A 26,283-nucleotide genomic window follows, 5' to 3' on the forward strand; every position below is an offset into this window, starting at 1 on the left:
TCCGCCCAAGCCCAAGACCTGGGCCAACCTGGCCGCCTCCGACGTCAGCCGCTGGGGCTCGACCGTGTCGGCCGAGGTCAAGGGTGTGTCGTCGTCGCGACCCGCTGCTGCTGCCGCTGCCGCCGCCACTGGCAACAAGTCTGCCGGTGGTGCCGCCGCCGCAGTTGGCAAGGCAGGTGGTGCCGGTGTTGCCTCGCCCGCGTCGGGCGCTGGCCAGAACCACGGCCACGTCTTTATCAAGAATGTCGTCGCCGAGCACGTCCAGGAGGCCTCGCTGCGCCAGGCGCTCGAGGGCCAGTTTGGCCCGCTCAAGGAGTGCTCGGTGATCCCGACGCGCGCCTGCGCGTTTGCCGAGTTTGCCAACGCCGAGCACGCCCGCAAGGCGGTCGCTATGAGCCTGCCGACGTCGATGGGCGGCCAGGGCGGCATCGTCGTCGGCAAGGACCGCTGGAAGGTTGTCGTCGAGGAGAAGAAGAAGCCCGCTGACCGTCCCCAGGGCGGCCGCGATGGCCCGCGTGCGGGTGGCCCTGGTGGCGCCCGTGGCGGCGCCGGTGCTGGCCGTGGCGCTGCCAATGGTGGCCGCGGTGGAGCTGCTGGCGGACGCGGAGGCGCTGCCGTCCGACGTGGTGGTGCCGCCGGCAACTGAGCGGTCCGGAGCAATGTCTCCATGTCGACGAGCCTGACGGTGCCAGAGCGCACGACGAGCGGCGAAGATGAGATGAGAAGCCGTGGCGAGGGATTGAGCCAAGTCGAGGAAGTCAAGGGCGGACTCGTCTCTGACGACGAGGCCGTACGCACCAGAACCAACCAAGCCCCCTGTACCACAACATCAGCAGCCCCGCAAACGCACCGCAGCAAGCCAAGCCAAGCCAAGCCAAGCCAAGCCAAGCCAAGCCAAGCCAAGTCAAGTCATGCCATGACCGTACCGCCCAGCCAAAAGCAAAAACGAAAACTCACCAACATAGGCCCTGTCTCCTCCCCCAGCATGACTCGCTCCCCAGCCATTGCCGCTGCGACAAGCCGAAAAGGTTTCTTGGGCCCCTCGAAAGCTAGCCTTTGCGAGGATCGCCTCCTCTTCCAGTCTTGTTTCCGACTGCCTTGTCCGGTTCCCCCGAATGTAACTGTACCCCTGCTGTCCCTTCCATCCCGCTCCCAACCCCTCTCACCCCACAACACCCTCCTTTGCCGCCGGCGTCGTGGTTGCGTATCTGACGCCCTCTGCTCCCCGCGCTGCAGGTCGAGCTTCTTCGGTCGCTTGGTCCACCCTTGACCTGGTCATCTCATCCCATCTCATCGTCATGTCATGTCGAATGGACGCTTCTGCGTGGGGCGTGGGGGCGTGGATAAGAAATGCTGCTTGGGACGACGGAAGCCTGCCGGCCGTTGACCCTGCGGTTGGTGGACGGTGATGGCGGGAGTTGATGGCTGGACCGACTGATGCCGAAGCCGATGGGACGATTGCGATCTCGTGGCCCGCGTTCGTATGTAATCACAGCGGGGGGGGTGGGGTGGGCACGCGGTACGGTCGACGGCCGACCGGACGGAGCGAGCGGGGTGGGTGCACGAGCAAGAGAAGATCGCTCGGGTTTAAGCGCGGATGGCAGTGCAGCGAAGCCGGCGGGCCCGTAGCCTCTTGCTTCTTGGCTTCCTGCTTCCTTTTTTCCTAGCTGTTGCAGGCCCAACCCAGAGCGGGCGTGGACCGTGCGTGCGCGTCATTCCACGGCCCTGCCTAGCCTCCACATCGTCTGGGTTGGGTTGGGTTGGGTTGGCTCCGGCAACCCAGCCCGCCCAAGCGAGAGGCCAGGCAGCGAGGGCAGCAGCGAAGCGTGGATCGTGATCGAATCGTGCCGTATCCCGCCCTTCGGCATCTCGCTCTCGCCGCCCGCACACCTCCGCTGCTGCTGCTGCTGCTGCTGCTGCTGCCGCTGCCCCTTTCGAGGATCGGATGGGAAGCCGCCTCCAGCGCTCAAGCCAGCCGGGCCACTGAGCATATATAGCCAGCGCTTCCTGCCCGCCGCTACCTTCTATACCCTCCCCCTCTAACCACGCACATCTCGATAGAATTACTATCGCCTTCTCATATCCACCACACCGACACCGACACCAACACTCCCTCAACTCAACTTCATACACAATGTCCGAGTGCTGCAAGCAGGTACGTCTCTCCCCTTCGTTCCTTCCTTTCCCTCACCCTCGTTCCCTCATCCTCGCGTCCCCCCGCTGACGCTCTCCAACTGCGCCCTCCTCTTCCATTCACTTCCCCTTTCTCACCGCTCTCCGCATCGATGATAACCACGACGACGACGACGACCAACAGGGATCGTTCCACAAGGGCACCGCCGTCGGCTCCGAGACCAAGCTCGCCGACCGCGACGTCTACGTGACGGGCGACGAGTCCTCGTCGGTCGCCATCCTCCTCGTCCCCGACATTTTCGGATGGAGGCTCAACAACACGCGCTGCCTCGCCGACAAGTACGCAAAGGGCGTCGGCGCGCGCGTCTACGTGCCCGACTTTTTCGATGGAGAGGGTGAGTGGCGTGGCGGAGCCTCGACCCGACCGCCTCGTGCCTGGGCCTGTCTTGTCTTGCGACCGGCTGCGCATGGCATGCAACGATGGCGCCGGTCGTTTGCTTCCTCGCCCACTCGACGCCGTACTGATCCAGGACATTGCCTCCCCTCATTCTTCTCCTCTCGCCCCTACTCTAGCCGTGCCGACCGAGGTCATGTCGGACCCCAAGCTGCGCGAAAAGTTTGACATCATGGCCTTCCTGGGCAAGTACCACCCGCGCGAGGCGTCGTGGCCCAAGGTCGAGGCCGTCGTCGAGGCCATCCGCTCGACGCAGAAGGGCGTCAAGAAGGTGGGCGCCATCGGCTTCTGCTGGGGCGCCCCCTCGTGCCTCTACCTCGGCTCGACGCGCGCCAAAAAGTCGGCCCACGTCGACGCCATCGGCTTCGCCCACCCCTCGGTCAGCGAGACTTCGGACTTTGAGCACCTCGACGCCCCCTCGCTCTTCCTCTGCGCAGAGCACGACGAGATGCTCCCCGACGACAAGCGCAACGCCGCCATCGACGTCACAAAGAAGCTCACAAAGGAAAAGGGCACCTTTGTCAAGTGGGTCTACTACCCCAACACCACCCACGGCTTCGCCACCCGCGGCGACGAGGAGGACGGATACGTCGCCCGCTGCATGCAGGACGCCGCCAACGAGGCCATCAGCCACTTTCGCGCTAGCCTTCTCGCCTGAGCGCGCGGCGGGAGGTCAGGATAGTCGAGGTGACGGCAGTGTAGCGCCGGTAGCTAGGATGTGACCGGCAGGCGAAAATGCAAGCAGATGATACCAGAGAGCGGTGCAGTCGGAAGCGTGATGGGTGGGCGCGTGCAGCAGCAACAGCTCAGAGCGGGAAAGAGATATGGCGCTGATGGGATTGACCAGGTCTAGCAAGAACGCGGCCGACTAGATCACAAAGAGAAGGTCCATGTCGATCGGGTGGCTCGACGACATCCTGTTCGGGCGACGGAGGCCGAGGGGGCGGGACAAGGAAGGGTGCGTTAGCGCAAGAGCTAGCACCTAAGCGGCGACGTCCATCAGCGACAACTCCAAGGGCCCCTGCCGACACTCACTGAGGCTTCTGGCTGTACTTTTCGGCCAGGTTGTCTCGTGTGGCATTCAGCAGCTGGTTGTAGGTCAGTTGCGGGTACTGCGTGCGTCGCAGAGCAGGGCAGAGCCGCAAACCCAGACGGAGGGCGTCGCGTGTCGTCAGTCGTCACGCAGTCTCTCTCTCTCCGAAAGCCCACAGCCTGGGCAGCTCCGGCCTTCGCCCATCGGCACCCACCTCGGTCATGACCTTGATAAACGCCCAGCTCATGGCGCCCGTGGCCTTGCCGGCCTCGGTGGCGTCGGCGCTGGTCTGCGAGTCCTTGCAGCCGCTCAGCATGACGACGTCGGCGCCGCTGCTCCGCGTCTCGCGCGTAATGGCCTCGGCGCTGTTGGTGTTCTTGGCCGTCTTGAACGTCGAAAAGAGGCCCTTGACCATGCCGCCGACATCGCCGCGCGCGTAGTCCATGGCCGCTCCGAGCACGCCCTTGCCGACGCCGGCGGCGATGTTGGGCTCCTTGATCTGTCCCGAGGTCGAGTAGACGTAGGGCAGGTCGAGGGCGGTACCCGAGTGGCAAGAGTCGAACAGGGCAGTCAGACGGCAGCCCACCGGCAGGGGCCTGACCATGAGCATGTGCATTTCCTGCGGGGGCCGTAGATTTTGCAGAAGAGATAGGAAAGCGCTGTCAGCATCGTCGCAGCTTCACAGACAGCTATACCAGGCCTGTCGCGGCTGCCCTGCCCACTCACATCGTCCTCGATCATGCCGGCCCTCTCGTAGTCGAGCGGGCAGATGGTCTCGTTCATCCCGTCTGCCTCGTCGCCCTGGCTCGCCGGCGCCTGGGAGCCGTGCCCGCTGTAGTGGAAGACGAGGGCGTCGCCGGGCTTGGCGCCGCGGACGAGCCAGTTCATGGCGGCGATGATGTTCTGACGGGTGGGCATGCTGCGCGGGTCGCGGGCGTCGTCGGTGAGGATGACCATGTCGTCCTCCTTGTAGCCCCGCGAGACCAGGAAGCGCTTGAGGTTGTTGACGTCGTTGATGCACCCGCGCAGCTCGCCGCGCTGGCCAAAGTAGTTGATGCCAATCAGGAGCGCCTTGCGCTTTCCCTGCATGTTCGAGTACTCGTAACGCTGGTTGCCCATCATGCCGCCTTGAGGCTTGTAGTGGACGGTGCCGGTCGAGTACTCCTGCGGGCCGACCTGGCCCTGCGGCGGAGCGTAGCCGTAGCTCATCTGGCCCTGTGCAAACTGCGGGTTGTAGCCGCCGCCCTGGGGAGGAGGCGGGCCGGGAGGGGCACCGTAGCCGCTGCGAAGCCAAAGATGAAGATGATCTGCACGTCAGCTGGAACGTCCTCGAGGCGGCAGCAGCGGTAAAGGCATCGGAGCGGAGCTGTAGGGATCTTTTCCCCTGGCCGGTGCATGACAGCCCCTGCATCACTCACCCGTACCCGCCGCCGCCACCATAGGGCTGCGGAGGTGGTGCACCATAGCCGGGCTGGCCGTACCCCTGCGGAGGCTGCGGGAATCCACCTCCGCCATACTGCTGCTGGTGCTGCTGCTGTTGATAGTGATGACCGCCTTGTCCTGGATACGCCATCTTGAAGAAGCGGAGGACGGAGGCAGTGAAGTCGGCCTAACGAGAGAGTCGAAAAGCAAGGAGGGCTAAGCGGTGTACCGGAGGGAGAGTGGTCGGTTTCGTCGCGCGATGTGTGGGTAGTCGAGAGCTGCCAAATGGTGGTGGTGGGTGAGAAGCAAGGAGAACAGGATGGAAGGGCGGGAGAGAAAGGGAAGAGGTGGGCGAGGTTGGTGCGGCGGCAGGTGCGGCAAGACTGGGCGTGTGGAGCCCGTCCTGGGCCCGGGCCATGGGCGGCACAGGCAGGCAGGCAGGCCGGCAGGCCGTTGGGCTGAAGTTGGCTTGCTTGGCCCACGGCGTCGTGCCGATGCCGGTCAGCCGCGGCTGAATGCGGCCTCGCAGAGCCAAGAAGTAGTCGCCAGCGAGGGCACAGGCGCGTGCTAATGGCCACCCTCGGAACCGAAAAAACGTTTCTTCTCGCCGACGCCCGCACGGCAGACAGACGCCGGACCCCGGCCACATCGCGCGCTCCTCCTCCTCCTCCTCCTCCTCCTCCTCCTCCTCCGACGACGACGACGACAACAGCACCCGACCGACCCCCTGCCCTCGGCACCGCCGCTCTCCAGACACAGCCCACCATGCGCTCGGCACCATCCAGCTCGGCGCTGGCCTCGCTCAAGGCGCTCCAGTGCAAGATCTTCAGCACCACCCACAACCCCACCATGGCCCGCACCGGCGCCAAGGTGCTTCGCCAGAGGCTCCAGGGCCCCTCGATGCTCACCTACTACCCGCCCACCGTAAACTACCGCACCCTGGAGCTGCTCGTGCCCGGCCTCGGCAGGCTGCAGGACCCAAAGGAGCTTCAGAGGCTCGAGGACGTCGAGAGGAAGAAGATGCTCGGAAAGGGCCCGCCGAAGAAGGGTGAGTGGCCGCTCGCGATACGACATTCGAGGCGATAAGCTCCTACCGAACGTTCCGTGGCTGATACACCATCCTTTGCATCTCCCTCTTATCTCCTCTTCAGGCGAGGGACGACGTGCTGCCATGAAGGGCAAGAAGAAGTGAGGCAGAGGAGTCTCGGTTCTCCTCGTGGCGCGACCGCTCTCTGCATCCGTATCGCGTTGCCCGCTCCCGTCGCACCTACAGGGACCAGCCTCCTGCGCCTGGCGCCACTCGCTGAGCTAGCCCAAGCCATGCTGGACCAGCGCGGCATTCGAGCGTCCTCTCTATTCCGACCATCTCGCCAAGCTACGCCAGCTCTTTTGTACTTTTAGACTCTCTGCAACCCATCACCAGCCAACCTCGACACAGTTTCCCGCTCGACTGCTCTGCGCCGTGCTTACTTCCATCCACCGCCGATCTGGGATCATCAGTCCCTCGCCCGCATGCCTCGCGGTCCACGCCTGTCGGACGCCAGCGCGATATTCTGGTCCTCTACTCGTCGTGCGGCCCCCTTGGCTTTAGTCGAGAAGAAGTGCAGGTCGAGGGAGCGTGGGGACAGTGATGAAGGCTTTCGTTGTGTCGAGCATCAATATAGCCCCTCAGCGGCCGTAAGAGGGGGCCTCATCACCTGCCTCGCCGTACTCTTTGAAGCCGGTGGCGTACCGGGTGCCTGGTGGTGAGCCGGCTCGACGTGCCGCTCTACTCTACGTCGCTCGCGCTTGCTAGACTCTTGCTCGCACGTACACAGGTGACTTTGCCCGTATCGGCGGTAGGGGATGAAGGACCAGCATCTCTAGGTCTAACTTACCTGCCTGACCTAGAATGGTGGGGCCGGCTTGACGATGATGACCCGCCTTGGCCATGCGAGCGCTTCGCTTGTGGCTTCTGCCCCGCTCCGCTCGCTCGGTCGCCGTAGCCTGTCCGTCTGCCTTTGCGCTCAGCTGCTCTTTGGCAATTTTCATGTCCCAGCTGCCCTGCGGCGTTTTGGGGCGCTGGGGGCGGGCTGAAGCGAGCGAGACGGCGACAGCGAAGGGCCAGGGCAAGGCGAGGGCGAGGGGCGTGAGCGAGGGTGTGACGCAAGAAGCTTTTTTCCCCAGCAGAGAGCGGGGTCAGGTCTCACTTCTCTCTCTCTCTGCCCCGCCCTCGCCTCGACCTCTTGTGTCCTCCCCTCCCCTCCCCTGCCTTCGCTCGCTGTACATATACCTACCACCATCTACGTTTGTCGACTGGCCGGGTCGGCACTCTTCTCTCTCCTTCAAGCCCGGCCGTTGCACTCCTCCTGCTCCACGCTCTATCCTGGCGGAACGGTACCTGCCACATCTCCGACCCAGCATGTTCAACAGCGCCTTTCAGAGCCTCGCCGATGCGGCAGGCGCTCCCGTAGACTACATCAAGGTGAGCCCCCCGTCGCAAGCCGCACCCTATGCGTCAAACAGGCTGAGGCTGACCTGCTGTGGCCCGCCTCGATTCTCTCTCTCCTCTCCTCCAGCTCTTTGTCTGCCTGCTCGCCTCCTTCCCGCTGTCGACCGTCTACGCACGGCTGCCGTCCCCCAACGCCAAGCACCTCTACAGCCTGGTCGTCTCCACCATCTTCTTTGTCCCCATCCTTGAGCTGCGATGGGGCTTCTTCCAGCTGGTCGCCACCAGCTTGGTCACCTACTTCATCTGCCTCAACAGAATCGGCGGTAGGAAGATGGGCTGGCTCGTATTCGGCCTCCAGATGGGCCACCTGACTTGCAAGTGAGTCTGCGCCGTGCCAGGTCGTCTAAAGTCGCTCGAGGTCATCTGTGCTGATCTCGCCGTCATGCTTCACTACTCGCATTGCTTCGCTCCTGCTTTGCAGCCACATCTACCGTCAGTTCGGCAACATCCCTCTGACCACCATCGAAATCACCTCGATGCAGATGGTCTCGACCATGAACCTCACCACCTTCGCCTGGGACTGCTTCGACGGCCAGATCCGCACGGCTGACGAGTGCGACGAGAGCCAGAAGAAGACGAGAATCACCCAGATGCCCAGCCTGCTCGAGTTCCTCGGCTACATGTGAGTGCGGGCCGGTCCAGCTGGCGCTAGCCTGGCGCTCGAGCAGCGGCGACACGTGCTGAACCCTCTCGAGCATTGCTTCGACCTGCGACTGCACAGCTTCTACGCCCCCGGTGTCCTCATCGGTCCCTCGACCCGCTTCGCCGACTACCGCGCCTGGTCCAACGGCTCCCTGTTCGCCTCGCCCAAGGGCAAGGAGAAGGCCAACGAGGACGGCCAGCGTCTGCCTCCCGGCCGCATCGCCGCCGCCTGCCAGGAGCTGGCCATCGGGCTGGGCTTCATGGCCATCTACTCGACCATCGCCCCGGGTTACGGTTACGAGCGGCTGATTGGCGCCGACGGCGGCTTTGACGGCTACAAGTGGTACCAGAGGATCCTCTACGTCCAGGCCGCGGGCTTCATGGCCAGGACTAAGTACTATGGTATCTGGTCGCTGACGAACGTGAGTAGCGGGGAGGGCACCGGTGCGGCTGACTCGATCCAGATCGCTCGATAGCTGACACGATGCTCTGCCTACGCACCGCTGCGCCAATCCCCGCGTAGGGAGCATGCGTCATGTCCGGTCTGGGCTACTACGGCATCGACCCGGCGACGGGCAAGACCAAGTGGAACCGGTGCCGCAACGTCGACATTGCCAGCATCGAGTTTGCCAACAACTGGAAGGAGCTGCTCGACGCGTGGAACATGAACACCAACGTGTGGCTGCGCAACAACGTCTACAAGCGGATCGCGCGTCCGGGAAAGAAGCCAGGGTTCAAGTCGACGATGACGACGTTCCTCACGTCGGCCTTCTGGCACGGGCTGGCGCCCGGATACTACCTGTCGTTTTTCCTGGCGGGCTTTATGCAGTCGGCGGCGAGGACGCTGCGCAAGCACCTGCGGCCCATGGTCTTCAAGGACGCGCGCGCGCCCAACCCGACGTTTTCGACGCTGGGCAGCTACACGGTGCCGCAGCTCCTGTTTTGCGCCGTGTCGGTGGCAGGCGTGCAGCTGACGCTCAACTACGCCGTGGCGCCGTTTATGCTGCTCGACTTTGGCGCGTCGATCCGGGGCTGGAAGAGCGTCTACTTCTACGGCCACCTCCTGACGGCCGCGGTGCTGCTGTCGTTCCAGGCGGGCGCCGGGCGGTACCTCGACCGGATCAGCGGGCGTCCGAAGCGTGCCAAGGAGGTGGGCGCCGGCTTTGCCACGGGCTACACGACGGGCGCCGATAGCGATGCCGAGACGGCATCCAGGGCGGCGAGAAAGGCGGCCACGGCCAAGACCGAGTTCAAGCGCGACGCCGACAATGTCACGTCGCTTGCCCCCGAGCCCATCTCCTGAGGTCCGGCCCAGGGGCGACGAGGATTAGTGCCGGCTGGCTTGCAGAAGCGCGGCATCGCGGCCCGTCGATGAAGAGAGACGACAAAGGACGATGAGGCTTTAGCGGGACCGGCCGCTGCGCCGGAGAGGTGGCTGGACAAGAGGACGCTGGTCGATAATATCAAAGAAGAGAAAGAAGTGCTGTTCGTTGCTGCTCGTTGTTGCGTCTGGTCATCACCACCGATGCTGCTCGCCCTGCTTACGGCCATGGCAGTCGTGGAATTTCTCGAGGGGCAGCGACGATGCACGGGAAGGTAGGATGGGGGGCGCTGTCTGATGTGTCAGACGGCTGCACTCGACGATGGCCTGTCGCGTTACCGGCGGGGGGGGGGGCGGGCAGGCAGCGGCGGCGGGGCGGGGCGGGAGGGCGGGTGTTGGTCGTCGGTCAGGGTCCAGGCAGCTGTGGAGGCCAGGCCAGGCAGGCAGGCAGGCAGGCAGGCAGGCAGGCAGGGCACATCTGCAGCACGCACGGCCCTTGCTTGCGTTGTCCGTCCCTTCTTGGGGCCCTCATCACTTCGAGTTGGCCGGCCTGGTCCGCCTGTCAAGGACCTGCTGCTGGCCTGCTGGGCTGGCCAACCTAACTAGCTAGGTAACTAACGGCCTGTCTGCTGGGCGTGTCGAGATCGTCCTGCTTCGCTTGCGTGGCATCTCGTCAGGGAGGGCCGTCGACCGCGAACTGGGCAGCTGCCATAAGAGCCTTGGCGAACCCTCTGCTGTGCCTCGTCCCCACCACCACCACCACCGTCCCCATCCATCTGTCCCTCACGACCCGCCACGACGTAGCATTCGCTCCTTTCTCGTCTCCTATCGTCCCCTCTCCCCCTCCATCCGTCTCCCCACCACCCCCCGGTAAACAGGCAAGATGAGCGACGGAATCCCCGCCGAGACGCCGCTCCTCTCGGCGTCCAAGCTGCTCGCCTCGATCCTCTCGTCGAGCAGCGAGGGCCAGCCGCTCTCGTCATCGTCGCTGGCAAAGCTCAAGCTGGCCCACAAGCTCCTGTCCAACCTCGACCCGTACCTCGACGAGGTGTCGAGCAAGGCGCCCGAGATCCAGAAGCCCCTGCTCAAGGCCACCGCCGAAAACGACTGGGAGGGCGCCTGGAAGCGCGGCGAGACCATGTTCCAGCTCACCCCGGCCTGGAGCGCCGGCGCCTACGAGGGAAACTTTGTCGGCATGATGACACGCATCATGAACGCCAAAAACGCCCTCGAGGTCGGCATGTTCACCGGCACCACCACCGTCTGCATCGCCAGCAGCCTGCCCAAGGACGGAAAGGTGAGTCGAGGGCCGCGCCGTGCCGCCTTCGTCTCTGCCGTCTAATCCGTTCGCGCCACAGAGACACGGCTCAGACTGGCTGACCTCGATTCCTTCCTCCCTTCACCTCCCCCTGGCCGACTAACGCACTCCCCCCGCTTCGCCTGCGCAGGTCATTGCGCTCGAGATCGATCCCTACCTCGCCAACTTTGTCAAGCCTCACTTTGATGCGTCCGGGCACGGCGACAAGATCGACGTCCGCGTCGGCGGTGCCGCCGAGAGCCTCGTTAAGATCGGAGAAGAGGGGCACCAGTTCGAAATCATCTTTATCGACGCCGACAAGCCCGGATACCTCTCGTACTACAAGACGATCATGGAGAAGAACCTGCTCAAAAAGGGCGGCCTGCTCGTCGTCGACAACACCCTGTACAAGGTCAGTCCAGCGCTGGGACCCCCCCTGCCTTGCTCTGACTTGGGGATCACCCGGCTGACCCTCTCCCTCTTCTTCCCACCTCTCCGTGTATCCTGCTGCCGTCCAGGGCTCGCCGTTTGCGCCCGAGATTGTCGACTTTGACGACGAGATCAGCAAGCCCAACGCCGACGCCATCACCGAGTTCAACAAGGTCGTCGCGGCCGACGAGCGCGTCGAGGTCGTCCTCCTCCCGCTCCGCGACGGCGTCACGTTCATCATGAACAAGGAGTGAGGTCGCCATGCCGCACCCGCGCCGCCATCGACGAGCACCTCGCCAACGAGATGACAGAACGAGACGGGAGGTGACGCCCAACCACGGAAATCGCAATCGCACGCAGTGATGTAGAGACAACCGTTTCGATCGTGACCAGTTCAGCGGGGAAGTAGAGGAAAGGCTAGGTAGGGATTGACAGGCCCTCGAAGATCGCTGCGATCCCTTTCGTCTCGACGGCCTTCTCATCGCTGCCAGCCAGGCCCTGCAGCGATGCGTGGAGCAGCTGCACCCCGACCTCTATGGTGCTTTCGTCGACGATGCGCCAGTTCTTTGATGGCTCACTCGCCGTGCCGCCGCCGCCGCCGACCTTGAGGTGTGAAGACGAGAGGAGCGAGTCAAAGTCCTGCACCTGCAGCTCCGTCTTGCCCTCGGTCTTTGCGCTGTGAGGAGCAGCGAGGGAGTGAGGGACGCCCGTGGTGAACCTGAGGTCCCGGCATCCTTCGATGGTTGCTATCGAGCCGGTCGTCGCGAGAGAGACGAGCGTGGCCGACGAGGTGTGCATGCGGAACTGAGATGGGCGTGCACATGTAGGGGGGAGAGGGGTTGGCGTGCGAGGTGGAATCGGGTTCAGTCACTCGTTCGCCGATGCTGCTGACGTGCGGGGGGGGGGAGCGGGGAGACGCACCTGTCTACACTTCTCGACGAGGAGCCACGAGTCGCTGATGTCGTGGACCATGACGCTTCCCTTGACCTGGCCGGTGAGGATGATGCACCGTCGGACCCCGCGGATCTGGAGCGCTCCCAGCTCCAAGGCGCCGCTACCACCATCCTGGCCCGGCGCGCATCGCAGGTCGATGATACAGTCCTCGAGGTCTGTGATGTGCAGGTCGTGCTGTGGCCGCGCGGCTCCTGTTGTTGAGGAAGAGGGAGAGAGGCTGCGGGAAGAGATGTAGCGGTGCCGTCTTGTGTCGATGGAGAGGTACGTCGTCTTGCTCGGCGGGGCGATGGAGGGCGATGCGGATCGAGGAGCTGTCGGTGGCGAGCTGGCAACAGGCTTAGCCCTGGCGCTCGTCGAGGAAGAGGCGAGGTCAGACGAGGCAGTCGGCGCCGCTTTGGGCGTCCTCCGGAACGTGAAGCCGCCCTTTGCCGGCTGCAGCGCCTGTCGTCGGGCTGTGAGGCGCTGCGTTAGCTTGCTCAGGTTCTGTAAGGATCCCGAGGGCGGGGGAAAGAGGCGGATGCGGGGCAGCGAGTGCTCGTCAGCCTTCACGCTGCCTTACACCTCCTGGCCGGGATGCTCGGGCGCTCGTTGGGGCCGCACCTTTTCGTGGAGCTGCCGGTCGTGTGCCGGGAGGATCTCGGTGGCCTGGGTGAGCTGCGTCCTCGCGGCCGATATGCTGCGCAGGACGGGATCGAGATCGCGTGTCGACTGGGCGGCATCGATGTCGGCCTCGAGGGCTAGCGGGTCGATATCCGGAGCGGGAGCGGCATCGAGGTCAGTGGCATGCAGAGCGAAGCTGCGAGGGGCGCGGGCAGGGAGAGACTGGCTCACACTGTATCGTCCTGCCGAAATCCGAGTAAAAAGAGCGGGCCTTTCCGGCGCTGGTGGATGCCGATGTGCCCACGGACGCCGACGAGGCCATGGTGTGTGTAGGTTGATCGAGGTCGAGATGCAAGGCAGGGCAAACAGCGGCTCAACGGGGGACAGGGAGAGAAGGAGAGAGGGAGGCACGAGGTGGAGAAGGCGACTCCGAGGCGTCGACCGACTCCCGAAGCTTGGAGTCGCCCGATTAGGAGCCCATCGGGGGGAGTTGAGGCGCGCCAGCCTCTATCTGCTTTCTTCTGATAATCATGCGCCGCTGCTGCTCCACTCTACGTAACTCTCTCCTTCTCGCCCGCTGGCTGGTGCCTGCTCAGGAGGGAGGGGAGGGGAGCCTGCTGGCCCATGACTCGGGCCCAATCCTCAACCAAACCGACCCCACCTCTTTCTTCCCTACTATCTCTCTCCCTCTCGTCACCTCACCATCATCGCCACCCATCCTACCCCCTACCCCTCGGCCCCCTAGCCCGCCATGTCCACGTTCGGCTCCCACTTCCGCGTCACCACCTGGGGCGAGTCGCACTGCGCCTCGGTCGGCTGCATCGTCGACGGCGTGCCCCCCGGCATGGCCCTCACCGCCGCCGACGTCCAGACGCAGCTCTCGCGCCGCCGTCCGGGCCAGTCAAACCTCACCACGCCCCGCGACGAAAAGGACCGCGTCGAGATCCAGTCGGGCGTCGAAAAGGACGTCACCCTCGGCACCCCGCTCGCCATGCTCGTCCGCAACCAGGACCAGCGCCCGCACGACTACACCGACGAGACCCTCGACCTCTTCCCGCGCCCCTCGCACGCAGACTTCACCTACCTCGAAAAGTACGGCGTAAAGGCCAGCAGCGGCGGCGGAAGGAGCAGCGCCAGGGAGACCATCGGCCGCGTCGCTGCCGGCGCCGTGGCCGAAAAGTACCTCCGCGAGGCCTACGGCATCGAGATCGTCGCCTTTGTCTCGAGCGTCGGCAAGGTCCACGTCCCAAGATACCCGGGCGAGCAGCTCGCACCCTCGCAGCCCAACACCGCCGCCCCTGTCGCCGCCAACGGCGACGAGGGCAAGAGCTTCTACGGCGAGGCGGCCAACGCCGGTCCGCCGCAGGGCAAGGTCGACAACATCTACAACACCGACAGCCTTACCGAGGAAGAGGCCGAGGAGCCCCTGTCCAAGGAGTTTAGGCAGCTGCTGGCCACCATCACCCGCGAGCAGGTCGACCAGAACCAGATCCGATGCCCGCACGAGGAGGCGGCCGAGAGGATGCGGCAGCGCATCCTCCTGGCAAAGGCCAACAACGACTCGATCGGCGGCACCGTCACCTGCATCATCCGCCGCGTCCCCAGCGGCCTGGGCGAGCCCTGCTTTGACAAGCTCGAGGCCAAGCTGGCGCACGCAATGCTCAGCATCCCCGCCACAAAGGGCTTCGAGATCGGCTCGGGCTTCCGCGGCACCGAGGTCGCCGGCTCCCGGCACAACGACAAGTTCATCCTCAAGGACGACGGAAGGCTGGGCACCGTGACCAACTGGTCCGGCGGCATCCAGGGCGGCATCTCGAACGGCGAGGACATCTACTTCCGGTGCGTGGCCTGCGGACCGACTGCGGTACCTTCCGAGCTGTGTCCGTGACCCCTGCGGCTGACGGCCCCTGATTCCCTCCCTCCCTCCCCTCTCTCTCTTCCACCCGCCTCCCACCTCCGCAGAGTCGGCTTCAAGTCGCCGGCGACGATCTCGCAGAACCAGGCAACGTCGCGCTACGACGGCACCGACGGCACGCTCAACACGCGCGGCCGCCACGACCCGTGCGTGGTGCCGCGCGCGGTGCCCATCGTCGAGGCCATGTCGGCGCTCGTCGTCATGGACGCGCTCCTGGCCCAAGACTCGCGCAGCCTGGCCGCCACCAGGCTGAGCCGGGAGCCCGTCGCCGCCCTGCCGCAGAGCATGCGGATGCCCGAGGGCAAGAAGAGGAAGCAGATGGAGACCGAGGAGGTCGAGAAGAGCCAGCAGGCCTAGCGACGCTCGCCGTCTTGTCTCATCGACCTTGACAGCAGAAAAAGCCAAAAACGTGCTTCCGCGACAACCGCGACCATGCATTCGTGACATTCTACATCTGGGGGGGGGGGGGGGGGGCCTATCCATCGGTCCCCGCCGCTCGGCCTGCGCCTGCGCCCTCACTTTTCTTGCATCGCCGAGATGGGGTCATAGGCGCGGAAGAGCTGCATCGTCTTTCTCTCACGCTTGACGATGCGCTCGCCGTTGGGGCCCATGGCTCGTGCGCGCCACTCGGTGTCGCAGGCCGCCTTGTACTCCTGCGTCGACTCGGGCTGGTCGTTTGTGTACTCTGTTCCGGGTGGGCAGCGTGCGCGGGTCGTGGAATAGGGGCGGTGGTCAGTCGACAGGCTAGGAGGGTGACGGTCGCCCGAGCGATGCTGAGTAGCGGGAGGAAGGGGGACGCACCGTGCACCGCGAGGAACTTGGGCACCTCCTTGGCATCTCTGCCCTGCTTGTCGGCGGCGTGGCCGACGACGCCGTTGTCGACGAGCTCAAACCTGCGCGACCTCGTCCAGCCGGGCACCTTGCTGAGGAGGAAGGCGTGTTCCTCGTCGAACCACTTTGCGTACTCCTGTGCATCATCCGTCTCGACGCCGTGGGCGACGACGTACCGGCTCTCGCGCTCGATCTCGTCCTTTGTCTGCGGGCGCAGATTGTGCCTAGCGGGCGAGTGGATGCGGGCATCGAGGTCCGAGTCGTAGACGAGGCGGTAGGCGCGCCGGTCGACGACGGCGATGCGCGCAAAGATGTCGGCCTCGCGCGCCGAGCGCTCGTCGCGCAGGCGCGTGTAGGCGCGGTCGGCAAAGATGGCGTTGGACGAGATGGTGTACATGGCCGCCCAGCCGGGCGCCTTTACCTCGGACGTCGAGACCGCGTTGGTCGGGAAGACGGCGCCCGTCACCTTGTACCGCGCTGCGGAGCGGAACTCGGGCAGCGACTCAAGGCGGAGCGGGATGTGCTCGTTGCCGTACCATTCTGCGGTGGGGCACGCCGTGGATGTACAAACGCGCAGGGTGAGCTAGATTGAACCAGGGGAAGGAAGAGAGGGGGGGAGCCGCAAAGGACATGTCTGGACTCACCGTGGAACTCGTCGAGCGAGACGTCCTTGCCCGGCTCCATGAAGACGATGAGGAGGCCGCTATCATCTGCGCTGAACTTGGAGGCGGTGGTAGGGCTGGAGAAGAGCACAGCAGCGAGATGACAAAATTATCAGCCTGGGTCGTCTTCCTCTGCCGATCGATGCCGGTCCGACGACGCACGCGCTCATGGTACCGTTGGTCTTGGCGATGGACGTGTAGATGGCGAGAGGAGAGCACGGCGAGAAGGCGCTGCGAGGTTGCTGCTGCTGCTGCTGCTGCTTGAATGAAGGTGGGTGGTGGTCGGGGGCCACGCTCAAGCTCACCATCGAGACGGCAGTTGAGGCAGGCTAGGAGGGTCGGAGCGGAAGCGTGCGTACGTGGCCCGCGCGCACACCGACCGGGCATGCTGCGAGCTTCGCCCTCGGCCCGCCGGAAGTTGCGGGGAGAGAGCACCGACCGGCAGCGGCGGCACAACGTTGAGCCCACCCCACCAACTTGCGGCGAAATGCCGAGGCAGCTGCTGGGGTCAGTCGCCCGATACGCGAGCCAAGCTGTCCGTCGACCCGATTCGCGCTCGTGTGAGTCACAGGCCAGCCAGGCCAGGCCAAGCCAGGCCAGCTTCGCTCCACTTTCGTCTTGGGGCATGGGCGGGGCAGCTGCAGCGAGGCCTGTGGCAGGCAGGGCAGGGCGGGCGACGTTGAATGGCCTGGCCTGGCCTGGCCTCGCGCTCTAGATGGACGGTGCGCACCCGGTCCGCCCGAACAAGGTCGTTGGCCAGCCTTCTTCCTACCCACCGTTGTCCGCACCCCTTGTCGCTCGTCCATCACCGCCCACACTCACACGCTACCTCCCTCCGCTCTCTCTCTCACACACTCACCCACACCCGTACACCGCATCCAACCGCACAACATGGCTGCCAGGACACACAACATCGTCGTGCTGCCGGGCGACCATATCGGTCCGGAGGTCATCGAGCAGGCCGTCCGCGTCCTCGAGCTCATCTCGGCAAAGTCGCCCGACTTTGACATCAAGCTCCAGTCGGTGAGTCGAGTGCAGCCTGGCGGTGCTCATGCTTTTGCCGGCCCTCTTCGACCTTCCCCAGCTGACTGCGGTCGCCGCCACGCCTCCTTTCTGCTCTCCCTCCTAACTTCTGACCGCAGCAACTGTTCGGCGGCGCCGCCATCGACAAGCACGGCAAGCCCTTCCCCGAAGAGTGCCTCGAGGCGTGCAAAAAGGCCGACGCCGTGCTGCTCGGCTCGATCGGCGGGCCCGAGTGGGGCGTGGGCCCCGTCCGGCCCGAGCAGGGCCTGCTGGCGCTGCGCAAGGAGTTTGACCTCTACGCCAACATCCGGCCCGCCCTGTTCCCCTCGGACTCGCTCGTGGTCCACTCGCCGCTCAAGGAGGAGGTGGTCAAGGGCGTCGAGATCATCGTGGTGCGCGAAAACGTCGGCGGCATCTACTTTGGCAAGCGGCAGGAGGCCAACTTTGACAATGCCGACGAGGACTGGCAGGCGTGGGACACGCTCGCCTACGGCCGCTCCGACGTCGAGCGCATCACCCGCATGGCCTGCCACATGGCCAAGCTGCAGAACCCTCCGGCAAAGATCCACAGCATCGACAAGGCAAACGTCCTCGCCACGTCGCGCCTCTGGCGCAAGACGGTGCAGCAGGTCGTCGACAACGAGTTCCCCGAGCTCGAGGTCGACCACCAGTTTGTCGACTCGGCCTCGATGGTCATTGTCGGCGCGCCGCGCAAGCTCAACGGCATCCTCCTCACCGAAAACATGTTTGGCGACATCCTCTCGGACGAGACGTCCATCATCCCCGGCTCCATCGGCCTCCTCCCCTCGGCCTCGCTCAGCGGCGTGCCCGACGGAAAGAGCAAGTGCTTTGGCGTCTACGAGCCCATCCACGGCTCCGCCCCCGACATTTCCGGCCGCGGCATCGCCAACCCCATCGGCACCATCCTCTCGGCCGCCATGATGCTCCGCTACTCGCTCCACGAGTTCAAGGCGGCCGAGGCCATCGAGGCCGCCGTGCGCAAGGTCCTCGACGCCTCCGAGATTGGCGGACGCGGACTCCGGACAAAGGACCTCGGCGGCGACGCCGGAAGCAAGGAGGTCGGCGATGCCGTCGTCGCCGAGCTCGAAAAGCTCCTCTAGGCATAGGGAGCGGGCGCAGTGCCTAGCCGCTCCTGCAATCATTGTAATGCCATGTGATGTGCCCTACCGCCTAGCCTCGTTCTCGACGGGCGCAGACAGAAGCAAGCATCGTTGTTGAGACAGCCCCGACGCTCGGACCCCTTCGACGAGGAGACCGGTCGCATGAAAGAGGGCGGGTGAGGCGTGCATAAGCACTTCGTGATGGTGCCAACGGACGGCTAGAGGACCAGGCTAGGCAGAAAGGAGAAAGAAGCCAGGAGAGGATGATACAGTGGTGGCGAGCCGACAAATGGAGGGGGAGTAGGAGGAGGACCTAGAGATGAAAGGAGAGGGAGGAAGGGGGGTTCGTGACGTCGCAACAGGGAAGCGTACAAGGAAGCCGGATCAGGTCGTTGAGTGGTGCTGGAGATATCGGAGAGCCGGCAAGGCGGCGTGTGGCCGGCTAGGCAGTGAGCGTGATGGCCAGGAGGCTGAGCTTGAATGCGAGGTCAAGGAAGGCATCATAGCCGGATGTCGGCGGCGAGGCGTCGTTCAGTACCGCTCCATGGCTGGGACATCGTCCTCGCGCGCGCTTCCCGCCTGGATCGTCGTCTGCTGCTGCTGCTGCTGCTGCTGCTGCTGCGCCTCGCCATCGGCGGCGGAGCTGCTGGTGGTGGTGGTGGACGCCTCGAGGTTGCTCGAGGAGCCCGAGGCCTGGTGGATCGGCGGGCCAGGAGGCGCAGGCGGGATGGGCACCGTGATATCGCGCTTGCAGATCGGGCACAGCTTCTTGACGCGGACGAGCCAGTCGTCAATCTCCTGTCGGTGGAAAATGTGGCCGCAGGGCAGCACGCGCACCCGGTCGCCGTCGACAAAGTCGCACAGGCAGATGGCGCACTCGTCGGTGCTAAAGTAGGTGCGGCCTGGCGGCAGGAACGAGTGCGAGCGGTTGGCCGACGGCGGGGCGGGCACCTTGACGGTCGGCGTGGGGCGCCGCGATGGACCGGCGCCGTTCTCGTCCTCTTGCAGCAGCGGGATGTTTTCGGCTGCCGCACCAGACTCGAGGTCGCCGGGAGTGATGCTCGTGACGGGCGCCGGCGAGTCCTGGCCATCCGTGTCGGAGGAAGCAGCCGCAGCGCCGTCCGCGTCGGCGCTGCTGCCGCCGTTGCCCGGGCCCGGGTCAACGTCGGGTCCCTCGATCTTCTCCCATGGCTGACCGCCGCTCCTCCAGATCAGGCAGGGCAGCCCGAGGACGACGAGCTCGGGTGCGCGCTCCTTTCGCCTCTGTCGGATCAGCCGGATGCGGTGGACGATGACGGTGGCAACCGTCATGAACGAAGGCAGCAGGAGAAGCAGGATGCCCAAGTCGATCAGCGGCCACTCGAACATCATGTCGTCCTTGCTGATGACGATCTCGAGGCCGTGCAGGCGCTTGGGGGCCTTGGGGTCCTTGTCGACCTCGCCGCTCGGGTCGCGGTGGGCGTTCTGCCACTTTTCCTCGTCCTTTTCCAGCTCGTCGATGAGTCGGCTGAGGTCGAGGAACGACGGCCGCGTGACAAACGTCGACGGGATGCGGATGTCGCTGGTGTCGCCGGGGGCGTACATGGTGATGAGGCGTTTGCCGCTCAGGCCGGGATCGCCGTCCTCGTCTGGGTTGCCCGAGTGGTCGCCCGGCCAGTCGGGGCTGGGAGCATCGCCGACGACGACGGCAATGGCGCCGAGGGTCTGGGCGACGCGCACCTTTTCGGCGAAACCGCAGCCTCCGCCCCTCTCGACCAGGGCGATCCAGTCCTCTGGCGGGATGGGTAGGCTCGGATCTCGATCCTCTGTGGGATGGGCGGCCTCGGGTGTGGCGAAGCTCGAGTAGAGGCGACGGTCGTCGGGATCGTCAAAGGAGTTGAGGAAGTCCTGGCGCTTCCATCCGGGCCCGCCCTTGTAGGGGCATGCCTGGATGTCGTGGGCCGAAGGCTTGTTGCCGTTTTGGGGCGAGCGGTAGAAGGTGGAGATGGGCAGGAGGGAGCCCTTGAGGCCGTCGTCGGCCGTGATGCGCGGGCCAAAGGCGGCTGCGCGGGTGAGGAAGAGGGCCTGAGATCGGATGACTTCGAGGGTGCTGCCGCCCCAGTTGAGGCCGGCCGTCTCGCCAAAGAGGCCCGAGTCTGTCGCCGATTCGTCGGTGGACTGGGCAAACTGGTCGATGTCGTAGGAAAAGTAGCGCGGGTCGGGGAGTGCGGTATAGACGAAGCTGCTGACCTTTGCGAGTGCGGCGTCCTTTGCGGCGATGAGCCAGGGCTTGTGCGCCTGCGACAGGGCGTGGGTGGCGGAGAGGCTGGAGGGAGTTGCGGGTGGCGGTGCGGAAGCGCTCGAGGATGGGGAGTAGGAGGAGGGTTGGGGGTCGAGAGACGAGTCGGCGAAGGGAGCCTGTCCCCTCTGGTGTAGGGAAGCGGCGGCGACGGTGGGAGAGAATGTACCGGAGGCGGCGAGGAAGGCGGCGATGAGGAGGGTGGCGATGAGGCGCCTTTTGCGAGCAGCGTGCCTCTTGGGCGAGGGCTTTGACGAGGTCATTGGGGCGACGAGCGCTCGAGCTGGGCTCGGGCTGGAGGTTGAGGATGCGCTGGGCCGACTGCGATGGCGATCCTCGGTGCGCTGCTGATGGTCAGGGCAGAGAGGGGGTTAAGATAGGGCGGGGTTGGCGATTCGTTGTTGGGTGACGGTGGCGGTGGCGAGGAAAGCAAGCTAGCCCGCCAGGCAACCCAGGGTTGTGGAGGGTGGCCAGGCCAGGCCACTCTGCAGGCCAGCTCAGGCGCGCGCACCGCCCTGTCTTTGTGCTAAGGCTGCCACGCCACGCAACCCACAGGACAGCCCCCCCCCCGCTCCGCCCCCCTTTCAGACGCCCCGAAATAGAAAATCCCGTCTTGAATCCGACAGATGGAATTCGGTCGCGTGAGGTTGGCAGCCAAGCAGACCCCTTCCTCTCTGAAGCCCAATTCAGGATCCTCGCTGCCACCACCACCTCGGCCTCGTCGATGCGACGCCAGCAGACGCATCTCGCTGGAACGGCCTTTGATCAATGAATCTCGGCGCCAAATGGCTCAGCCCCAAGCCCTCGCTCCCCCTCTGCCGCGCCTCGCAAGCTAAGGGGAGCCGAGTCTGCTCGCCGCGGCGCAAGCCCCCCTGACGTGGGGCGGGCCAGGCTAGCCGGCTCTTAGTCGCGGCGTAGATGATTAAATATCCACCTCGCCAACCGCCGATATCGACCCCACGGGTGACGGCGTGTGTGTGATACATACATGTAGCCACGGGGTGCGTGCTTGCACTTCGATGCCAGCCTGCGCGCATCGACCATGGCCAGTGCTGGCGTACTGTAGCCTCTCACCTTTGCATTGCGGCAATCGACCCGTGAGACGCTGGCGCCGTTCGAGGCTCAGATTCCCTTTGACAGATTATTAGCCCCACCGAGCTGCGGGCCGGGGCGATTACTTATGGACCTCGTCTCTCCTGGCCACCAGCCACCATCCGAACCCTCCTTCACAACGCTTCCACCAACCTCGTACGCACGGCACATCCACCTATCGCCACCCACCGGCATCGCCACGGGCGCAAACGTGTAGCGACGCGCAGCCAACCTCTTCGCCGGCAGCGCCTTCTCCCTTCTCTTGTCGCTGTTCGAGCTCGACATTGGCATCTTCGATCCCAGCTTAAGACCCCTCGATGGTGCGGTTGCCACCACGCTGCACGGCGCTGCTGGCCCTCTTCAGCGTCGCCGCCCTCTGCGACAATGCTCACGCCATTAGGCGCTGTCGGAGGCAAGCCGCGGCGACAGGCAACCCGGCAGGCTTGCCATTCGATGGCCCTCAGGCTTCAGACAACGGGCGAATATCCAACGACCGTCCCACCGGGCCGCCATCGCCATCCCAGCTGCCATACTCGGTTCCGGACATCTCCAACTTCAACCCGACGGTCGGCAAGTTCGCCTCCGTCGCCGGGGACTACGCAGCCAGCATGTGCACCTACCTCGGCGCCAATCTCCCTGCCTTCTTCAACGACGTCTACAGCCTCAACTCGAGCTTTGCGCAGTACTACCCTGAGGGGAGCAACCCGTCGATCGAGCTGCTGACCGACGTCTACCCCGACGGCGTCCTGGACCAGAGGACCGAGAGAAAGCTGTCCGGCATCCTCTCTTCGCTCGGCAGCGACGTCGACATCAAACGCGACTTCGGCTACGGTAAGGCCAACACGCGCGCTGCCGGCAACGGACCGCTCGGAGGTCTGCCCGCCTTCTGCCGGTGAGTCAGGACTCGGGTGCCCAAATCATCTCGTCCTCTGGGGGAGCAGCTGACACGTGTTCCTTCACTCGCGCTCTCCTCGCGCCAGGCTCGGCGGGTTCATCCAGACTTCCCATGCGACGTGGACCTTCTTTGAAGCGTGGCTCCCGCTGGCCAGCGATCCAAACATACCTCTGGTCCCGCCCAATGTGACCGACTTTCCGAGGAACAGCACGCCGATCTACCTCGGACCAAAAGGCGAATTCCTCCAGGCCCCAGCGAACCTCGGAGATCTGAACACCAACGATCCGAGCGAGAACGGCATCGCCTTCGACGACCCTGACGATCTCGACGACGACACCGGGCTCGAGGTTTCCGACAGCACCAAGGACATCGGCATCGCCAACACCGGTCTGAAGAGGCGGGCAGCGCCGCCTGCTGCCCCAAACGCGACCCTGCAAGGCGACGCAATTCTGGGCAACAGCGACGGTTGGAACGGCCGCATCTTCTTCGTGGGCAACGGGGCCCAGCGAGGATTCGTCCCCATCCCGGATCTCAAGCAGATGATGAGCCGGTATCGCTTTGCGGTTATGGGCTCTAACCTCGGCCACTTCGGCGGCAGCTCCGATGTCGGCTGGGTGGCTGGGCCCCAGCCCGTCCGCGAGGAACGGCTGATGGACTTCATCGGAGGCCGCTCCCATGCCATAGTCCTCGATGTCGGCCGTGGCATCGTCAATCTCTTTTACGGACCAGACAGCGGCGTCCGGAGCGGCGATGGGGACAAGAGGCACGTCCGATCCTACGTGGCCGGCTGCTCGGTTGGCGGAGCCGGGACCCTTTCGGCCATCCTCAACTATCCGGACTCCTTCGACGGCGCCCTAGCAGGTGAGCCCCTTGTGCAGACCGCCAGTCTCGACCGCCTTTCCGCCCGCCCTGACTGAGCCCGTCGAACGTCTGACCCTTCCAGGCTGTCCGGCGGTCAACTTCACCGCACTCAACTATGCACAGATCGGGCTGCAGGCCCGGCATCGCAAGTCGGTCGCAGGTCCGGCGTACTTCTCCGATCAGACATTTCAGAGCCTGGTTAGGACGTCGGTGCTGCAGGAGTGCGACCATCTCGACAAGGTCACCGACGGCGTCATCACCCTGCCGGAGCTTTGCACTCCGAACTTTGGCCCTATCCTCTGTCGCAAGGGCCAACAGCCAAGCGACGGGTGCCTTATCGCGGACCAGGTCCTCAACCTCGCTCGAATCTACCAGCCAACCATGCTGGAAGGACAGCAAGTCTATCCGGGTTTTTTGCCAGGTGCCGAAGAGTCTGGCGACGTTCTCGAGGGCGAAGCGCACAAGGCGATCCACTGGCTGCTGCTGGCCGACAAGGGCGAACTCAACGTCACCAAGCAAGAGAACAGGGATGCGTACGCGGACCTCTTTACGCTCGACGAGATCCGGCAGTGGCAGCAAGCCGACCTGATGGGCTCGGATGTCTCCAAGACGGTGAGCGAGCCGCTGCCACGAGCGACGTACGTGTTCTCCGCGCGCTGCCAGGCTCACGCGTATCATTCCAATTCTGCCGCCGTCCTCTTGCCGTCGACCAGAACCTTGCGCCCTTCTTCAAAAACGGCGGCAAGCTGATCCACTACGCCGGCCTGGCGGACCTCCGCATCAGTCCGCTGGCCAGTCGCAATTACTACAACCGCGTCCACAGCGACAAAGAAAACGCCGGTATCGACATCGACCAGTCCTACCGGTACTTTGAGATCCCCGGCATGAAGCACTGCCGCGACGGATCGGGGCCATGGCAGATTGGAGGTAGGTGCACGTCTGTTTCGGTTCAGCGACGCGCCGCGAGAAACCGCCGTCGCGCTGATACACGACCACTCCCCTCTCCTGACACCTCTGACGAGCAGCGGTGACGCAGACGGATCCGGGCAATCGCCCGCTGCGGTACGACTCCGAGTCCGACGTGATCCTCGCCCTCGTCGCCTGGGTTGAGCGTGGCATCGCGCCGCAGCACCTCGTCGGCGCGTCATACGCTGCACGCAGCGCCCAGTTGCCCACAAAGAAGCCGGACCCGGACCACAACCGTCTTCCGGTCGAGCTGCGATCCTACGAGTACGGCGTCGCCTTTTCGAGGCTCATCTGCCCCTACCCCCTCCGGCCCGTCGCCAAAAAAGTGGCGTCCACCGCCGCCTTCACCGGTCCGGACGCTCATTTGAACTTTGAGTGCAAGTGAGTATGGCTGCGTGGTTGATATTCTTCGCGCAGGCGAATGCGCGCTGAACCGCGAAGCACGCCATTCCCTTCCCCGCGCACAGGAACGTCGACCTGCCCTCTGCCGCCCCTGCGATCGCATCTGCCCCGAAAGCGGTGTTGGCGACGCACGTGTTCCTCGTCACGCTCGCGCTACTTCTGCTGCCGTAGTGCTGCCCGTGCGCCCTTGCACTATTTGTGTTCCACAGCCACAGCAAGCCTTTCTGCCCTCTGGCGGTTTGCGAGAGCCTTCGGTCACCGTCCTGGCTGGTTATCCATTCTGAGCGCAAAGCCGGAGCACTATCCAGTCAATTCGTTCTCGATTCCATCGAAAGGCCTCGTCGAGGGGTCTACAAAACAGGGGGTCTGGGTCGTTGCCGGTCGCAGCGTCGCGGAGCGAACTTGTTTGACTGCGAGGCAGGGAAGGGTTTCGCCTCTCTTCGACTGTTCTCGTTCCGCCGAAGGCTTTCTCTGCGGTATGGATACCGCGCAGGATCTTGAAAGGGTGTAACGGGGGGAGAAGGAAAGAGGAGCGGCGATGGGAGCGGCCCGGGCAAGGCGGGCGGCGAAGGCTGTGCCGAGACTGGCTGGCTCGAGAGGGAGGATGGCGGCAGCGCATCGAGTTCGAGCGTCGGGCTTGCCTCCCGAGCGATGAGCGCTGCGGCCTTGTCCTGCGTCCCGTGTTGGTCGAGGAGCTAGAAGAGATGGTGTTTGCGGCGGCTCGAGAGGCCAGAGAAGTAACGGGCCCCATCTGCGGCGGCAACCGGTCGGCTAGCTCGCCTGTCCAAGGTCGGTTTCGACAGCGCCAGAGTGGCGTAGCGACGTGCCCGTCTTGGCGTGAGGAAGCCCGTCAATCATTGAATGTACATCGGAAGGGATGAGAAGGCGGGTGCGAGGACCCGCTCATCGCTTTCCAAAGAGCTTCTTGAGGGACGACATGGTCTTGGTCGAAGCGAGGGTCGTGTCCGAGTAGACGCTGGACGCCTCGGTTTCGGCCTGCTTGGGCGGGACCTTTTTCTTGGCGGCAGCGGGGGCGGCGGTGGGCTTCCTCTCGAAGCGGTAGGCGAGGACGGGTGAGCCGACGCCGAGCGCGGCGAGGCGGAACTTGTCCTCGAGCGACTCCTCGAGCGAGGAGCGGGCGTGGAAGGCGGCCGCGGCGACCTGCGCACGCTCGGCGGCGTACGAGGGGGGCGGAGTCGTGGTGAGGCGCTCCTTGGGTGCGGCGTCGGCGGCGGCGGCGGAAGGGGCAGGGAGGAAGTGGGCCGCTCCGAAGCTAGGCCCTCCGCCCATGCCCGTGCCCATCGCCAAACCGGTGGCGACAGGAGCAGGCTTGACGGGCCTTTCGGCCTTTTCAGCCTTCTTGGCGGCCTCCTTGTCCTCCTTGGCCGCCTTCTTGGCCTTTTTGGCGGCGGCGAGCTCCTCCTCCTTTTCAGCCGTCATGGGCGGCGGCAGGAAGTGGGC

General features: G+C 64.8%; 13 protein-coding genes across 13 annotated transcripts in view; 8 read left to right on the forward strand and 5 right to left on the reverse strand.

The window, feature by feature from the left end:
* The window catches only part of PFL1_04192 (uncharacterized protein), a gene marked incomplete at both ends in the record, with an annotated part of 2,323 nt that extends 1,677 nt beyond the window's left edge, over nt 1-646 (forward strand). Inside the window, one exon of the mRNA XM_007881715.1 lies at nt 11-646. Coding sequence (XP_007879906.1) covers nt 11-646 — 636 coding nt within the window. The remainder of the gene's footprint in view (nt 1-10) is intronic.
* Nucleotides 647-2,134: 1,488 nt separating this feature from the next.
* On the forward strand, nt 2,135-3,245 carry PFL1_04193 (uncharacterized protein; the record flags this gene model as incomplete). Its single annotated transcript, XM_007881716.1, has 3 exons — nt 2,135-2,155; nt 2,318-2,528; nt 2,707-3,245. The coding sequence occupies 3 exons, from the start codon at nt 2,135-2,137 to the stop codon at nt 3,243-3,245; spliced, it is 771 nt and encodes a 256-aa protein (XP_007879907.1).
* Nucleotides 3,246-3,455: 210 nt separating this feature from the next.
* PFL1_04194 (uncharacterized protein) lies at nt 3,456-5,193 on the reverse strand (the record flags this gene model as incomplete). The annotated part of the gene is made up of 5 exons (XM_007881717.1): nt 3,456-3,504; nt 3,623-3,699; nt 3,835-4,239; nt 4,347-4,902; nt 5,039-5,193. 5 exons carry the CDS (start codon nt 5,191-5,193, stop codon nt 3,456-3,458), a joined length of 1,242 nt encoding a protein of 413 aa, XP_007879908.1.
* A 614-nt stretch (nt 5,194-5,807) lies between these two features.
* On the forward strand, nt 5,808-6,234 carry PFL1_04195 (uncharacterized protein; the record flags this gene model as incomplete). The annotated part of the gene is made up of 2 exons (XM_007881718.1): nt 5,808-6,090; nt 6,194-6,234. 2 exons carry the CDS (start codon nt 5,808-5,810, stop codon nt 6,232-6,234), a joined length of 324 nt encoding a protein of 107 aa, XP_007879909.1.
* A 1,209-nt stretch (nt 6,235-7,443) lies between these two features.
* PFL1_04196 (uncharacterized protein) lies at nt 7,444-9,478 on the forward strand (the record flags this gene model as incomplete). The annotated part of the gene is made up of 5 exons (XM_007881719.1): nt 7,444-7,506; nt 7,601-7,851; nt 7,955-8,155; nt 8,255-8,597; nt 8,699-9,478. The coding sequence occupies 5 exons, from the start codon at nt 7,444-7,446 to the stop codon at nt 9,476-9,478; spliced, it is 1,638 nt and encodes a 545-aa protein (XP_007879910.1).
* Nucleotides 9,479-10,379: 901 nt separating this feature from the next.
* On the forward strand, nt 10,380-11,476 carry PFL1_04197 (uncharacterized protein; the record flags this gene model as incomplete). Its single annotated transcript, XM_007881720.1, has 3 exons — nt 10,380-10,793; nt 10,945-11,205; nt 11,312-11,476. 3 exons carry the CDS (start codon nt 10,380-10,382, stop codon nt 11,474-11,476), a joined length of 840 nt encoding a protein of 279 aa, XP_007879911.1.
* Nucleotides 11,477-11,639: 163 nt separating this feature from the next.
* On the reverse strand, nt 11,640-13,098 carry PFL1_04198 (uncharacterized protein; the record flags this gene model as incomplete). Its single annotated transcript, XM_007881721.1, has 4 exons — nt 11,640-12,026; nt 12,144-12,659; nt 12,777-12,913; nt 13,008-13,098. The coding sequence occupies 4 exons, from the start codon at nt 13,096-13,098 to the stop codon at nt 11,640-11,642; spliced, it is 1,131 nt and encodes a 376-aa protein (XP_007879912.1).
* Nucleotides 13,099-13,527: 429 nt separating this feature from the next.
* On the forward strand, nt 13,528-15,048 carry PFL1_04199 (uncharacterized protein; the record flags this gene model as incomplete). The annotated part of the gene is made up of 2 exons (XM_007881722.1): nt 13,528-14,615; nt 14,739-15,048. 2 exons carry the CDS (start codon nt 13,528-13,530, stop codon nt 15,046-15,048), a joined length of 1,398 nt encoding a protein of 465 aa, XP_007879913.1.
* A 158-nt stretch (nt 15,049-15,206) lies between these two features.
* PFL1_04200 (uncharacterized protein) lies at nt 15,207-16,492 on the reverse strand (the record flags this gene model as incomplete). The annotated part of the gene is made up of 4 exons (XM_007881723.1): nt 15,207-15,376; nt 15,493-16,062; nt 16,167-16,261; nt 16,347-16,492. The coding sequence occupies 4 exons, from the start codon at nt 16,490-16,492 to the stop codon at nt 15,207-15,209; spliced, it is 981 nt and encodes a 326-aa protein (XP_007879914.1).
* A 583-nt stretch (nt 16,493-17,075) lies between these two features.
* Nucleotides 17,076-18,328, forward strand: PFL1_04201 (uncharacterized protein; the record flags this gene model as incomplete). The annotated part of the gene is made up of 2 exons (XM_007881724.1): nt 17,076-17,207; nt 17,327-18,328. The coding sequence occupies 2 exons, from the start codon at nt 17,076-17,078 to the stop codon at nt 18,326-18,328; spliced, it is 1,134 nt and encodes a 377-aa protein (XP_007879915.1).
* A 531-nt stretch (nt 18,329-18,859) lies between these two features.
* PFL1_04202 (uncharacterized protein) lies at nt 18,860-20,869 on the reverse strand (the record flags this gene model as incomplete). Its single annotated transcript, XM_007881725.1, has 1 exon — nt 18,860-20,869. One exon carries the CDS (start codon nt 20,867-20,869, stop codon nt 18,860-18,862), a length of 2,010 nt encoding a protein of 669 aa, XP_007879916.1.
* A 1,146-nt stretch (nt 20,870-22,015) lies between these two features.
* Nucleotides 22,016-24,993, forward strand: PFL1_04203 (uncharacterized protein; the record flags this gene model as incomplete). Its single annotated transcript, XM_007881726.1, has 6 exons — nt 22,016-22,590; nt 22,679-23,454; nt 23,537-24,066; nt 24,168-24,381; nt 24,480-24,801; nt 24,888-24,993. The coding sequence occupies 6 exons, from the start codon at nt 22,016-22,018 to the stop codon at nt 24,991-24,993; spliced, it is 2,523 nt and encodes an 840-aa protein (XP_007879917.1).
* Nucleotides 24,994-25,725: 732 nt separating this feature from the next.
* Nucleotides 25,726-26,283, reverse strand: part of PFL1_04204 (uncharacterized protein) — a gene marked incomplete at both ends in the record, with an annotated part of 894 nt that continues 336 nt past the window's right edge. The window contains one exon of the mRNA XM_007881727.1: nt 25,726-26,283. This exon is cut by the window's right edge and continues 336 nt beyond it. Coding sequence (XP_007879918.1) covers nt 25,726-26,283 — 558 coding nt within the window.

The sequence above is a fragment of the Pseudozyma flocculosa genome (assembly GCF_000417875.1).
Source record: "Pseudozyma flocculosa PF-1 unplaced genomic scaffold scaffold00013, whole genome shotgun sequence".
NCBI lineage: Eukaryota > Fungi > Basidiomycota > Ustilaginomycetes > Ustilaginales > Ustilaginaceae > Pseudozyma > Pseudozyma flocculosa.